Source organism: Cyprinodon variegatus, unplaced genomic scaffold (assembly GCF_000732505.1).
Source record: "Cyprinodon variegatus isolate N-32 unplaced genomic scaffold, C_variegatus-1.0 Scaffold444, whole genome shotgun sequence".
NCBI classification, from domain to species: domain Eukaryota; kingdom Metazoa; phylum Chordata; class Actinopteri; order Cyprinodontiformes; family Cyprinodontidae; genus Cyprinodon; species Cyprinodon variegatus.
This window is the reverse complement of record NW_015150897.1, coordinates 648,887-665,517: the sequence shown is the minus strand read 5'-3', so window position 1 is coordinate 665,517 and position 16,631 is coordinate 648,887. Positions and strand designations below refer to the sequence as shown.

The window sequence follows — 16,631 nt, the reverse complement described above, 5'->3', positions numbered from 1 at the left end:
GACTTGACTTGGACTTGAGCTCTCAAGACTTGAGACTTGACTTGGACTTGAGCTCTCAAGACTTGAGACTTGACTTGGACTTGCAAAAAATGACTTGTGAACATGTCTGCTGATTACTCAGCTTCCTGGTGTGATTGACAGGTGGTGTCATGTAAATTACAGGAACAGTAGCAGATTAAATGGCCCAGTCAATATATAAACTTAAATCCCTTGCTGCAAAGCATGCATAGGCATTCTCCAAAAGATTTTAAAAGAACATGTCATGATTTTATCTAAAGCTCGGACCCACATGCCGAGAAACCAATTCAGAGAGACACCAGGGGAAAGGTTTAACAGGTTTATTGAAGAGATAAGGCACGGTGCAGAGTTGCTCTGAACTTAGCTCGACAGGAACTGGAAGGTGAAGGGAAGACAAATGATTAGTTCAGGCTCAGTGGGAATTTTCATTTGTGGATTTGGAGAAGAGGATCTGGTTGTTGACTCACGCTTCCAGAGAAGTTGTAGAATCTTTGACTCCAATCTGTGTGCTGTTTTCCAGTGTTATTCAGATTCGGTGGAGGGTGGAACAGGGTTTACCCGGAACTCGGATGGTTGTTGGTGAACGGAGAAACTGACGGCCACTCAGATTCCCTGCTTTATTTGAACGGGTCACAGTGGAGATGATTCCCTTGCTCAGAGTAAACTCAACGTCCTCTCAAGGAAACAGGAGCCAAACCTCCTGTTTGAATCCCCAGCTGGGTTTGAGGCTCAGTTGATCCCTCCAGGAAGAGAAGGTCCGAAAAGATCCAGTTTGCAGGATGACTTTCTGTAGAGAGGCAAAGACAAAAACGAAGTTAAAACTCAGGTAGACAAGAACTCAGTCTTACTCAGCAAAAACTCAGCTTGGCTAGAGTACCCAAAACTGGCAAACACTCTGGTGTCGAGGTAGTGGCAATCAGCAGCTTAAGAGCATTCCGTTAAAGAGGTAACCATCATCAGGTGTGTGAGGAGGCGAACCAGAACCAGGCGCCTCCTGCTGGTGGAAGGGAGAACAACACAAAAAAACAAACACACAGACTCGAGTCCTGACAGAACAGAGGTTTCACATGCAAATTTCTGTTTTTGAAAATATTTTTCAAAAGTAGGCACAGGTTTAGACACAGGTTTTCTTTCTCTATACAAGTATGTACGGCTTTGTGTGGGTATAGCACGTGAGAACCAAATAAAATTAGCTTACTTTAAGTTTTATCTAGGATCACCACCAGTGCATTTCAGCTTAAAAGTCCATTAGAGTAGATTGGACTTGCCTTGTTCTGTGGCTGGACAAGAAATATATGACATAGAGATGACCCCCCCCCGCCCCCCCAACGGCTGCTATAATAACCTCTTTTCAATCCTAAATCCGCATCGGTAGCACAATCTGTACCATCAGCTCAACTGCCTTTAAGTAGCCTTCAATTGTTTTATAAAAAACTAATTATTACTTTTTTCCCTCCCTAGCCATAAAAAACTGCACAAGACTGTCAAATGTTAATTCTGAGAGAATAAACATTTTTATATCTTTCTTAAGCTTCACATCACTCATCTTTATCCGATCTGAGCATATCCTGAGCATATGACAGCAGACAAGCAATATAATGGAGAGGATGTTTAATGCACCAAGTTCTTTTAGAAAATTGGTTTATTCAATTTTGTATGATGTAGTTTGGTATTTTTTGGTGATTTAAGGATATAAATATGTAATTGCAGTCCTTTAATTATGTTATTTATAGCGGCCTGGATGAATAGTGGGTTGCTCATATGCAAATGAGCTGATGGTATAGACCGTGCTTCCATTTTAGATCAGCTGGTGGTGTCTGAATATGGCTGGCAATGCTAGAAAAGGAGACTGGATGATTGCTGTCAAAGCAGATTAGCATAGGGACATCCCGATGTTCCTATCTGGCACCTAGGAACTACACAAAAGTCCACTGTCCTTTATGTGACAAGACATAAGCACAGCCCATTTTCATGTTAACATACAATTTACAGAAAATCTTTTTCAGGTTAAATGTCTTTTTACCAAAGCAAATAGAAAACCATCTCACTTTCATTTTCTCATGGTGCACAGGTGAGCCTTTGTGTGCTTCTGCTACGTTACCAACCTGAGGGCGACATCCATGGCTTTGTTAACTTTCTCTCTGAGGAGCAGAGCAAGAAGAAAAAAGAAGGAATTCTGGCTGAGTGCGAAAAAGACGCTTGCTCTCCGACAAGTGAGGTGGACGAGTATGGAGGAGCACCCACGAACACTTGCGGGGCCAAAAACTTGCCTTCCCTGGGTGATAATGAGATGTTGATCGGAAAACCAGATAAAACTGCATACACTGCCAGCCATCCCAACTACGGCACAGTGGATATGACCACAGGCATCGAAGCTGAGGAGTCAGAAGGAGGGATGTCCCGGAGGCTCAAGAAGCTGATTGGACCTCGCTACTATACATTGAGAATCCGTCTTGGTCTTCCTGGAAAAATGGACAGGCCAACTCCAGTCACAGGGAAAACCGTCACTGTGTGTGTGCTGCTGCTGTTCATCTTGTTCTTTGCTTTCTGCTCCTTTATCATTTTTGGTGAGAACGCGTCAGCAACACCTTACTCCAAGTTACAACGATACTGTAATATACAGTCATTCTCTGTTTAATCTCTTTCAGGAGCAAGTTGTATTACAGATGGACAATGGTGGGCCTTGCTGCTACTAATCCTCCTCATCATCTTCATTGCTCTGCTGATCATCATTATTCTCCAGCAGCCAGAGAACCCAAAGCGGCTCCCTTACATGGCGCCATGTGTGCCATTCGTACCTGCTTCAGCCATGCTGGTCAACATCTACCTCATGCTTAAACTATCTGCCATCACTTGGATTCGTTTCTCAATCTGGTGCCTCGTTGGTAATTTCGCTTAGACTTGATTTGTAAGAAAACAATAGTAATAGACAGAACAAGGCTGTTATCCAAAACAGTTAAAAATGAATCACCTTTAAGCAATATCCCCTGATATCCCCTTTATTAACGCAAGGAATTGTTTACTAGATGGTTGACTTTTCCAACAAAGCCATATTTTTTAGATTAAATGGAAAATAATCCTTGTATTAAGTAACACCTTCAGGAGTAGTTGTAGTTCTTTTTGTTTTCTTTAGCTTTTCATATGCAAATGGGTTTGATTTTTTTTATTTTTATTTATTTATTTTTAATTCTGTCATATTTCAACCACAAACTTTAAAGGAATAGTACACCCAAAACATGATTAGCCTTCATTTTCTACTCACCCCCATGCTGAACAACCACCTGGAGTACTTTTTTGATATCTCAAATACATCTGGAGATCTGGGAGGCTTCTTGCTGTCTGCTGACATTCAAATAATGGAGGTCTATGGTGCCCGAGGCAGAAAGGTCCATAAAAGTCCACAAAAAACGTGTAAATATTCCTCCATACTGCTCGTCCAATGTATTCCAAGTGTCCTGAGTGGGTAGCATCCAGAATTTACTCGAAACGAAGTCATTTAGAATGTTTTTAGAGCATAAACAGTAGTGTATAGGATTTCCTGAAAGCGCGCACCTGCGCGTTCATGACGCTACGGAAGCCGGCAGACCAAACCAGATGAAAGTGCGCATTTAGCGTCTGCTCTGCCAATAATGCAAGCGTAGAAGAAGAAATGTGCTGTTTACCTGTGCAAAGAAAGAAACAATGAAAGAAAAATGTCTGAGGACTTCAGTGTTGAGGAAGAGCATGAGTTCTTTGCTGAGCTGAATGCGCACTTTCGCCTGGGTTGGTCTGCCGCGGTTTCCGTAGCGCTGTGAACGCGCTTTCAGGAAATCCTATACACTACTGTTTATGCTCTAAAAACATTCTAAATGACTTTGTTTCGAGTAAATTCTGGATGCTACCCACTCAGGACACTTGGAATAAATTTTTTTGTGGACTTTTATGGACCTTTCTGCCTCGGGCGCCATGGACCTCCATTATTTGAATGTCAGCAGACAGCAAGAAGCCTCCCAGATCTCCAGATGCATTTGAGATATCAAAAAAGTACTCCAGAGTGTTGTACAGCATGGGGGTGAGTAGAAAATGAAGGCTAATCATGTTTTGGGTGTACTATTCCTTTAATGGCAAAATACACTACACAATGCATATTTTTATATGAAAGAGGAAAATGGTATGCTTTTCATAAAATTAAATGTGAAAAGTTGGGTACATGTGTGTAATCAGCCCCGAGTCATTCTAGGATCGCATTTGACGATAGTTACCAGTGCAGATTATTGGTCGGATAGGCTCTACCCGTTTTGCACCTATTTTTAATGCAAAAATTATTTGATCCCCAATAGACTGGATGGGACATCTGAGAAAATAAGTATTCAAATTTTCCCACATATATTCAGTTGGATTTAAGTCTGGACTTTGACCGGGCCATCCAAACACAGTCACTGGCTTGTCTGGTGTGTTTGTGAGATTGCATTGGTTCGGGTAACAGAGTAATGGGGAAAAAAATTACAAAATCTCAACACACTTGGATATACACACTTCACAAATATGGAGTATTTTGTATCAGATATTTTGATACTTTGTGTCATAAGAGATACATTTTTTTGTGGTTGTAATGTGACAGAATGTGTTAAAGGAATATGAATACTTTTTACTTTACATTTTTATTTTTACAAATAAAGTAAATAGACTCTGGATCAAATGATCTTTTGTAATTGATCTTAATTTGATTTAATTTCAGACATCAGTTGAAAAGTTGTACTTTCTGCACACTTTTTTTTTTCTACATGCTGCTTAACTTTATTTGTCTTTTGTTTATTGAGATGTATTTCCGTTTCCCTCCAGGTGTACTTATCTACTTTGGCTATGGCATGTGGAACAGCACTCTGGAGATTACCGCTAGAGAAAATGAGGTGCATGCTTCCACCTACCAGCGCTACGATCAAGGCGTGGACGAAGGCTTCTGTGGCTTCGAAGACGATTTTTATCCGCCCACCACTGACACCTGGGATGCACATGAGGGGGATTCAGGGGGGGCGCCACCTCCGAAGGCAAAACCCGAAAGTGATGGGATTTCCTCACGAGGTGGAAGTAGAACCATTGCTAACAATGGCCTTGCAGAGGAGGACCCAATGGATTTCTGAAAGGAATGACTTTTGTGATACATTGAATGTACTGCCTTGTCTGCTGCCTGGGGGGGAGGGTGTGTGTGTGCGAGTGCATGACTGACTGCTAGTGTGAAAGGATGTTTGCATGCTTGCACGAGTGTGTATTTGTTTTATGTTTCAAACCCCTGGGCTAGATTGTTTTTGGGTAGGGAAATGGTTTGCCTTTTAAAAATACTCATTCTGCTTGGCATGCTGCCCCTCACACAAATGTCTTCACGCTTTCACAGGATCTGGCTTTTTAACCAACTTCCCAAACAAAGGAAAACATGTCAGGAAAGTGTGAACGAAGGCCTAGATAAGATAGTGATTATGTGAAGAAATGACATGCTTTACTGAGCAACTTTTACAAGTCAAAAGCTTTGTCCCAGGAGAGAAAAGGGCAATGAGAGTGGACAAATGAGTCAGCAACTGTCTTCCTGTTCCACCTCAGGCAGACAGACAGGAAAGTTTAATGACAGATTGATGGATACAAATGCCTTCCAATGGCAAAGTCGACTTTGTGTGTTGACAGTTTTTGTACAAACGTGAAAACACATCCTAAACCTGCTCTTAAACCTAAATTGAGCATCTAGCCTGAGGGGTTTCACCAGGGATTTGTGGTTAAGGGTGTTGATGTTTTTGTGACAACTATTACTTGGACTTTGCTTGTAATAGTGCCTTCATCTATTGTGTGTATTTTTCTGGTTATTTTAAATTCCTAGTTTGATTTTTGCCTGTGTATATGTGTGGTCTGTCGTACTGTGCCTTGCAAAAGTATTCATAAAAGCATTTTTAGATTTTGTTATGTTGAAGAGCACTAACCTATTTTATTTGGATTTAATGGAATTCACCAACACATAGGGGTATTTCTGGTTAAACATTTTGTTTTCCTTCTAGAAAGTGAACCTTTGCTTCTCGCTCACGCATGTAAGTAAATCCATCCACTGTCCTGTAAGCTCTTACAATTGGTTTACTAAAGAAAACCATTCCCATAGCATTATACTGCCACCACCATCATTACCATAGGGATGTTGTTTATGCTATTGCACAGGACAGTAGTTGCATACAGGCCAAAAGGCTTAGTCATCCAGATCATTATAAGGGGAAAAAAGATGATGTACTTAATTTCTTATAGTTGAAGATACTTTGCTCTTCATCCAAAGAGCTATCTTAGTTCAAAGCTAGTGGGATTAGCATTCCAAGCTTTAATGGGCTTTACCATTCAGCCATTAATTTCAACTTACAGAACAGCACATCTAAAAAAAAGCTTAAAAGCTTTGAACTTATCCCCCCTTTAAGCATGAATTATATCAGCTCTTTGGATGAAGAGTGAAATGTCTTTAAATGCATTGATGAAGCCCAGTTGTTTTATCTTTTTTTAACCTTTATTTGATTTTAGCCCAAAATATTTCTTTTTGGTCTCATCTGATCAGCACACCTTCTTCCATATGTTTGGTATTTTCCCTGAAAGTCTGACAGCAAACTGTCAAAATTTGACTCCATACTGCCTAATTTTAGAAAATAGCTTCTTCTTTGGCCCCTTGGATACTTCTTTGATTAATACTTCCATTCCAATTCTGGTAGATGTGCCCTGCCTGCTTGGGTTTGCAGTTATGTCATGCATTACCTTTTTCAGATGATAGATTAAATGTCAATCTATGTAATGTTTAAATGCTTGAGATATTTTTGACATAACCCTGCTTTTGTCATCCCTGCAACCTTTTCTCTGATCTCTGGTATTTATATTTGTTTATCTTATTAATGCTCTTTGCTCCTTTATGGTCTCTGGACAGCCCTTTACAAAGCACCTATTTCCATTGACTATTTAGGTGACTTTAGAAGGCAAATAGTTGCACTGGTTTTAAGTTATGTTTAATTGAATTAAGAGGGTTTATTACAAATGCATGTCAAGCTTTTAATTTATGCTGGGGGAAAAATTTGTATTCAGCCTCAAGATGATGCACTACTTTTTGCTGATTCTTTGCATAGATTCCCATTAAAATCCAGAAGCTTGCAGATTTAACATAACAAAATGTAAAAAAAAGTCAGCTTACTTTTACAAGGCACTGTACACGATATGCACTCAATCTCAAGCTTTATACGAATTTCTCTGTGCGTGTTTGTACAATGTGGGATCTTCAGAATATTTATTTAAAAGTAAGCTTGTGTTGTTGTTATAACTTCATGCATGAACGTCAAATCAATCCACTTCTAACCAAAAATCCACATGCAGTTAGAAATGATGATTTAGCTAAACAGGATTTAGGGATTAGACATAGCTGATGCACTGAAGGAGAGAATAGATAGAATCCTATTTGACAACTTGCTGTGTTTTTAGTCTCTCCTGCGTGGCTCTTAATTGTCTGGAAAGCTTCATTTTTTCCATTTTGGTTATTTATTATATAAGTGACAAGAAAAGAGAAACAAAATTAAATCTGTCCTCTGCTTTTCCTATGTTTTATCTCTTCAAAGTTTCCACATTTGTTTTCTCATCCTAACTCCTCCATCACCCCTTTGCCATTTTAATAATATCAATCAGGCTGTGTTTTTTGGGAGTATCTATTGGAAGTAATTGCACACCAAAGATTAGTTTGAACCCTGGAAAAGTAACAGTGATCTATCAAATCTCTTGCTCCAATTTGATTTAGCTGGGTCTGATTTGTCACCAGAGAATTGTTTTGGTTCGGATTTGACTTTTTGCCTGGTCTCATTCCATTGCAATTGACTTTTACCCATTTCCTTTTCAGTTTTTATATATGTTGCACATACAGAGAGTAACAAGAATTTAACTTTGGCATTGAAGATATGGGCTTGTTATTGCAGTTAAAACTAAAAGGCAAAACAAAGAATAGCTTTACATCAAAAACATTGTGAGCATTATGCAGAGCGATTTCTAAATAGAGTAAGAGAAATTTTTACTAACACCAAATAGCACACTGTTATTCTACTGGGGTAGGAATGCTCCTTCAGTCGCTTCTGGTGCTGTCGTCTATGCTGATCATTGTTGCACCTCTGCCTTTTCCTTGCGCCCCGTGTTGCTGCATTAGTCCCTATCGGGGAAGCCTTATTTGTCTAATGCACTAAATCTAAGGATGCCACGCTAACTCACTATCCATCTACCACCCTACCTTTCCTCTTACATTAATCATTAAAAACTGAAAAATTAAGATTCTTTCATTGCTGTTCTGGGATATAATATCTAACAAATATGCAAATGAAGACTGCCCTACATCGCATGGACTTACTGTCATATAAAATTGCGGCATGTCTATGCTGAAGATAAAAAAGTCACGATGATCGGGTTTATCATGAGGTCAGGCTTTACTTGTTTCTAATGATTCTTGAAGAAAATTGAAAAAGATTTAAAAATCAATCTGAAACTGACTGTAAAATAGCAACTCGTATCTATGTTTTAATAAGATTAAATACATCATAAGGGAACATCATTTGAAGTTCTAAAGAGTTATCAGTAATTCAACATATTTGCACACATTAGAGCATTTTTTGTCTTGTATATTACTTGGTTGGGCAATGTATCAGGTATATATTGATGAATCAGTTGCTATCAATCTGTTAAAACAGAAAGATGAAATCCTTTACAAGGCATAATCAGTCCTTTGCTTTTCCTTGGTTTTATTAATTAGTTACCTTTAGACCAGACCTCCTCTCTTTAGACCTAGACCACCTCTTGATTTTTGATTTTAGACAGATGTTATTTTCTCTTGTTTTGGACAAAATGGTATTTAATGGTTTATAAGATTACAAGAAAAAGAACAATTACTACCTACAACCCAAAAGCAGGTGAGAAAATGCCCTTTATAAAAAAGGTGCATTGAAATTTTCAATTTCTTGTGTTAAACTAAGCTACAAACTGATCAGATAACCTGCCTTTAGCAAAAATATTTAGCTAAATTTGAATTAATTTTGCCATATTTTCCTTTAGCTTCAAAAGATAGTGTTTATGGAATAGTAAGTTTTCTTTCTTTTGAGTTATCTGGTAAAAGTTTTAAATAATATAACATGCTTTCCCATGGTCTCAAGTTTTGCTCTAGAATTATACCAAGAATGTTTAATCCTGTATGGGAGGTTTGATTGCAAACTGTACTTTGCTTATGACAGGTTTATAACTATACAAAAGAGAGGGGTATGAAATTTCTGAAAAATATATATTAGTTCTTAGTCAATATATCAATGTTGATAGTAACGATTGGTTTTACCAAACTGATTAATGAGATTCGTTTAGACAGACTAAGAATGATTGTAAATTGTAATTTTGGTACAAAATTTTAGCACTGTTGCATCCCACCTATGTAGCAAAGTGTGCTTTACTTGAGTTGTACTGTTTCTTTCTACCTTTAGAATCAAACTTTAAGTATGTACCCATAAATGTCAACTGTGCTTTGCACAAATTAAGAAGATTGGGCAACCTGAATGTAGTCTGCTTAGAAATGGTCTCTAACCAAGAACTTATTGAGAAAGAAAATAAAAAAATACTTTTCAAATGTAACACCCACCCCTCTACTTTTAACTCTTTAACTCAGCTAACATTTCTCACGTGAATATAACACCTCTTTTCTCTATTGTTAGACACTATTTAAGGTTTTTGCAGTCACAGCCCCTCCAAAAATCCATGCAAATTAATTACATCCTGGACAGTAACTGTTTCTCTTCTGAACTCTGCGTATTTGAACGACCTACTGTATGAATGCACGTGCAGTAAAGATGTATGTATCTGTGTGTTCAGATTTCCACTTGTGGTCAACGTCCGCGCCCAAATGTGACTGTCTGGTGATGTCAGCATGTTTTTTGTGCACAAGGCTGAGTTTCTATATGTTTTTCTTGCATGTTATTACAGATCTCAATAGGAAATACAAGTTTGTTGTTTAAATTTGATGAAACCAAATTTAGGTTTAGTTCTTCTTTGCCTTGGAGACCTGGTTTTAATGATCAATGGTAGTCTTTGCTTTTATCCATCTGAAAACACTGCCTATTTATTGTTCTATTGTTCATTGCCAAAGTGTCTTTTTATGGGCTTTCTTATTTCTATTTTTCAATTTAAACCTAAACTTTAGGGTTTTGTTCAATTTTGTTGGTAAAACTGACTTGTTAACTCTACTACATTTGAAGCTATGGCTCCCTTTGACAAAACTATGTAGCAAGACGGACTCCCTTCTCACCCTTTCTCAGATATCTATCAATCTTCCTGTAAATATTCTGAAAAACTGCTGGGTTTGAAACAGCCATATTGGGTCTCTATTTGTTAAATCAGTCCAGTGTCAAACTGGAATCAGACCTGCCCTGAATTGATTCACCAAATCAGGATTAGGTTTGGGGTTTTGCCCATTAGGCTGGGTTACATATAAAATTTTGTGAAACAAATTGGCAGTGATTAGAAGTAAGTGCAAAACTCACTTTTCAGTTTTATATTTTACAGGTGAACATTTAACCTTTGTCTGTTACAGTTTAGTAGTTACTGTATCAAATTATTAATCAAGATCCTTTTAACCCCTAGTTTCTAAAGAACATGTTTGGCTTTTTAGGCAAAAACTACAGATGTAGTGGTTGGATTGGAAGTCAACCTGATATACATTCGGGCACAAATGTAAGAAACTGCATATAATTGTGAAGGGTAAAAGTTTGGAAGAAATTTCGGAGACAGCCGTTATTAATATCTAAACAATCCAGTTCATTGGTTCAAGGGTTAATAGTTAGCATTAGTTTAGGTAAAGGGGAATGTTCATTAGTCAAAATAACTAATCAGTTTATTTATTTATTTAGTAGCAGTTCACGGGACGTTATCTCAGGACAGTTTACAATCAGATCCTACAGCCAGACTGGATAAAACATTTCTGTCTAAGAAAAAAAAAGCTGAAATATTGACTTTGCAGTACATGCCCTTCCTTGATGAGCATGTGGTGATAGTAAATATATTCACCTGCATTATGTGTTTGACTGTTCATCAATCGCTCACATTGAGAATGCATGTAGAAACAGTGGAATGAAAAATCTCCCTTTTAACAGTAAAAAAACTTCAACAGAACCAGCTTCAGAGCTTTGCTAGTGAACAAACTCCATTATACCACCGACTAACTTTAAAATCCTTGCAAAGCTGTAATTTACTATCTAACTAATAACATTTATTTTATTATACTTTATGTTATCTGTTTTTTTTATTTATTGTTTTTTGTTATCAAATAGGTTTTGCTACCAATCTTATACCAAACAACATAAATACACCTTTTGGATTAGAGGAATAACCCAGCAGTTTTTTTTTTTTGGTTTGTTTGTTTTTGTTTTTTTGTGTGTGTGTGTGTGTGTGTGTGTGTGGGGGGGATGGGGGTTGTGTGTGTAGGCGTGGGTGTGTGTGTATGTGTTTGCATCTATCTCCTAAACCCCAACCAAACCAAAGTACATTTTTTTTTTTTTCATTTCCATTGAGCTTGTTCCTTAATCTTCTTTTGAGCTGACTTTCTTGGTATTATCAGTTTATAAGCTATTTCATAACAAGTGGATGTAATTTATTTTATCTGAGAATCACAAGACAGCTAATATTTCCTGATGATTTATTAGGAATATTGATTAATTTTCTTGACTGGGGTCACTTCTTTAGAATCTTTTGTGCTCCTTGCAAATGATCCAGCTACAAGTACAGTGCAAAAGGGAGTGAATGAAAACAAGTGTATTTTTTAAATAGCTGTTTCCCTTCTACAGACCTCCTGCAGTGGGTGTGCTGAGCTTGGTGAGGTTATTAGGCTCTGTTTCACAATGGATTTTTTGATCACAAGTAGGCCTAATAAAAACTATTAAAATATATTTTTGCATAAATGTAGTTGCTAGAAATATAGAGCTAATTTGTAAGAATCCTATTACATGAATTTGATGTGGTTGCTTTAGAGGTTCATAGGACTTTAGATGATTTAGAGATACAAAAAGAAATGCTAAAATTATTTTATTATCAATCTAAACAGCTAAACTAAAAAAAATAAATAAATATCTTCATCGTTGTTTTTAAAGTCAGCTACTCTGTGCTTATTTTTTTTCGGAGAAAGAATGCCATGTTCTATGTTTGTGGCAAAGTGTCCAGTCCATGTGTGTAAGACTTGTTAAGATTGGTTTCTTTTGCACTAAATATAACATTTTGTTGTTCTGTAAATTTGCCACCAAGCTGTATATTATTGTTGTGTTCGTTATCGATAGTTACTTTCCAATTTGTGATTACTAATTTTCCTTGGTGCACTGTCTTTTGCTGAACTGTTCATATTGCTTCCATGTATAAATGAAAAATATATATATATATTGATTGCAAAGATCCAAGAGAGTTTTATTTTGTCATTTATTAACATACTTTATACAATAAATGGGAAATGTAACCAAAGGATGAAAAGTACACCCTCTTTCAGTTCTAGTGATTCACATAAAAATGGGACCAAGGCCCCCTTTCAGAAAGAGGGATAAGTGACAATAGGCTCTAGGTTAATAACATGCATCTCCTGGATGTTTGGTTTCAGAAAATCAGATAGCCATTACCCTGAGACATGGCCGCGGGAAGTGGGCGGCTAGTGGCAAGAGGGAGATTTTTTTTTTAAATGTATAAAAAATTATTTGCACAGTTTATACATTTTGTATGAATATTTTTGGAAATTATTATCTTTTTTTTAACAGTGTCCTGTCTGGCAATGTAGCAATAAGAATAATTGTCTTGATGCCAAAAAGAGCCCAACAGATTTTACTTTCACAAGTGGAGCAGTACGGCTATTGCCATAGTGTTCCGCTTGTTTTCTGCATATAAATTGCTTTTTTTATAATTATGCAGGGAGTTTTACAGATTGTATGGACACTGCAATGTAAGTAGATCAGAACAGGAAAAACAGAAAAAAAGGAGAAAAGATGAAAGAAGAGGAGATAAAAGGGAGATGCCTCATCACCTGCAAAGAGAAGTAAAAAAAACAGCACAACCAACAGATATGGTACGAGACATACAATAAAGTAACACCTAGATACTATCACTGAAGTAGTATTATTTAATCTGACATTTACTCTGTGTTACCTGAAGATAAGAATATGGGCCTTCTGTATGGAAGTGAATCTCTGAGTACCTGGAACCAAGCACCTGTAGTTGTTTGTGAGAGTGCACTTGTGCATGTAAAGTTTATCCAAAGAAAAAATGCTCAATAGTGGTTGTGGAGAGCTGAAGAGGCGCCCTCCCAGAGCACTGAGTCCAGCGCCGAAGACCCAAAACCCCAGATGCCAAAAGGGACCCCAAGAGCAAAGGCACCATGGAGGGGCCAGCCCAGGAAATCCGACCCCCACCAAGGGAGGAGGAGAGACAGCCCCGAGGAAGTCCCCCAGCCACTGCAATGCCGGAGTCCCCGGGAGCCGCAGGGACGAGTCCACAGGCTCCGCCGGCAGCCAGCCACCCCAAAGTGAATCCGGCCCTGGGCTCCAGGGATCCGAGGCCCAAGGGGCGCCCCACCCCCCGACAGGAGCCCCAGCCAGGCCCCGGCCGGCCGGGCCCCACGGAAAAGCAGCCAGGAATGAGCCAGTAGCCATCCGGGCATCCACCCCCAAACCCCGAGCTCCACCAGTGCACCGGCGAGCTTAGGGCACCAGCCAGCGGAGGGAGAGCAGGACGGGGGGAATGGGCTCCGCACTTGGCAGAGACTTGAGATGTGCTTGGGAGAGGGAGCAGTTCAGACCCCAAACTGGGAGAAAAAAAAAAAAAAACTCACAGTCTCAATCATGCCTTCCTACCCTAGTGCCCCCACTCACACCACACAGGAAAAAAAAATGCGGACGCACATTCACACATAACACTCACATCCGGATGACCCAATAAGTGAACTTAAAATCTGGTGGATGGTGGTGGGGAGGGTTTGGAGGGGAGTGGTGACACCACCACACCAACCCATCTCATTCCTGATTCGAGCTCCCCCGGGGGCCCACATGCCCTGCACAGGCCACCCAACCAGAGCCCCCCCCAACAACACTAACTAATTCACCCAGCCACTACACACCCCTCCCTCCAAACTTCTTTGGGGAGAGCAGAAGTGACAGCCCCGCCACCAGCAGGCCACCCAGGCGCTGCAGCAGCCCCCCGCCTGCAGCAGACCGGAACTAGTGTAAGATCCCATTTCTGGTACAGGTCGGGAAGAGACGAGTGATAAACAGAAAGGATTTTAAAGCATCTTTTTTGTCAGGGAATACATTATTAACATTTAACGCTTTATATTTTAAAACGTTTACTATTTTTGGGGAGGGAAAACATGATTTAGGTATTTTTAACAAAATAAAATCCAGGACGACCCGGACGTATATCTAGATGTGCATGCGCAAATGAGCTAATGGCGCATGCGCAGACCGGATCGGGCTTCTGGGACAGATCGGGTATTGACAAAGCCCTTCCAGCCAACATCCTCCTGTTTCCTGCACAGTGTTGAGAAAATTTCTCACGTTCTGTTGCACTGGCTTGGCTTGCTAGAAAACAGAGGCTACATTATCTGAAAGAGAATAATCTGATTTTGTGTTTTTTTTGTCTTAAAGGAGTCAGAAACAAAATTCATACCTAGAGACACTGAAGTGTTTATGACAATTAAGTAGTGAATCTCCATCTATTTATTTCTTTTTATTTATTGTATTTTCAATAGGCATATAGGCTCTGTTGTGCCATATGCCATTTTTGGACATTGGGAACCGGTGTCCAATTTTCATCTTGACATGATGACCACAGAAGAGGACGCAGCATTGGTGAATAACAGTTTGGGGACCTCTGCAGCTCCCCCCTTTTTAGCCAAAGCAGTCACAGGCAAGTCATATGGTAGCCCCCAGAGGTGTGACTTCCCAGCCCCCTCTGTGTGAGGACAGAAAAAAAGCACAGAACACGCTCTTTCCTGCTCTTTCTTTTCCCATGGAGCTGCCTGGATGCACGTCCGGGAGACAGCAAGAGTGGAGATCTGGGCCCAAAAAGGCCCAGATCTCCAGAATCATCAAGGGTGGGTCATTGTGGTAACCTTTCAGAACCAAACTGCTGCAAAACAGATGTTTTGTGAAACATTTCTCTTGAGTTTCAGAACTTTTAGAGCAAGACTAGAAGCCTACCTTGGTGAGCCACTGAGACAAAGAGGAGCCCTGCTGTGAGCCACTGAGCCAAAAGAGAGCCTGTCCTGACTGCTGAGCTGCAGCTGGATGAACCTCAAGCTTTCCAATGGATGTGGAAAAAAAGGTTTGCAGGTCTGGCACAATTAGGGACAGAACAAGCAATATGTCTTTTGATGATATTGATCATTTCATGTATTTATTGATGAGAAGAGAAGAAGCTAACAGGATAGATTGCATGCTACGCTACACTACAGGAATATGTTGTGAGCTGTTGCTGAAGTTTGGACGAGTTTTATTTAATTAAGGGTTAAACACTGATATAACATTAGTGTTCATGTGTTCCTCATATGCTCATTACATTTCAATCACCAAGTATGACCAAGAGTCATTTAATGGAATCCATATGTCTATTCATCGCTAGGTATTTTAAAGAGGATAAAGAATCATTTGACTAAAGGTTATTGGTTCTTGATTAAGCAGATCAATTAATAAAACATTATTTGGCCAAATAATGTTTTATTCACCTCATGGAGTTGCATTGGGAATTAATCTGAAAACATTCCAAGTTCTCTAAATTAGTGAAAAGCTAATTTGATCTTATCCCAAATTCTTCCAGATAAACGTTGGTTTTCAAACACGAAATCCATCTTAAACTGTAATATGTTTTTTCAACCATGTTTCCCCTGCCTCTTGGTACATAGTAGTTAGCTTAGTTGAATTTTACTTGTTTTAGTTAAGAGTGTTAAACTGAAAATATGTTTGACTTGGAGCTGAATGATTTGTTAATAAACTCATATTTTGAACAGAAGTGATGAATTTATTCCATTTATGTGTAGAATTAACTGTTTGACCATGATTAGTGCTCGAATCACTCTTTCATCTATTGCTCTAACATACAGCTAGTAGGGCGTGTGTTCATAAACAATATATAAGAGCTGAAACAATATCTGATTAAATAAGATATTTTCCAGCCCTACCAGGGAGGGCAATAAACATCTTGAAGTATAATAAATAAAAATTCCCAGCTGGCTGGGAATTGAATAGAACACAAAATGACAACAGCTCATAGTAAGGTGACCAGATTTCTGAAATTCTATTTGGGGACATTTCCATCTCTTAGATAAAAATAAATACAAAACATCAAAATTAAAATAGAAAACAGGGACAGTGATCCTTTCATTGACTTTTACATATTTATTAATATTTAAACAACAAATATTAAATGTAGAATCCAGGAATGTGCCTCTCCTATTTCCTAAGATTATAAAATTAATCAGTCTATAGTTTTTATTGGTGCCATCTGGTCATTCAGCCTTCTCTGTCTTCCCTCTCCATCTTCTTTTCTTTCTAGCACTCTTCTGCCTGCTGTCTAAAGCTTTTAAATAGATTTTTCAT

General features: G+C 38.8%; 1 protein-coding gene across 1 annotated transcript in view; it reads left to right on the top strand.

Annotated features, from left to right (window-relative positions):
- slc7a14 (solute carrier family 7 member 14) overlaps positions 1-7,015 on the top strand; it is an 18,030-nt gene extending 11,015 nt beyond the window's left edge. Inside the window, exons 7-9 of the mRNA XM_015388997.1 lie at positions 2,090-2,585; positions 2,667-2,903; positions 4,840-7,015. Of these exons, the coding sequence (XP_015244483.1) occupies positions 2,090-2,585; positions 2,667-2,903; positions 4,840-5,138 (1,032 nt within the window). The 3' untranslated portion in view covers positions 5,139-7,015. The remainder of the gene's footprint in view (positions 1-2,089; positions 2,586-2,666; positions 2,904-4,839) is intronic.
- Positions 7,016-16,631: the final 9,616 nt, after the last annotated feature.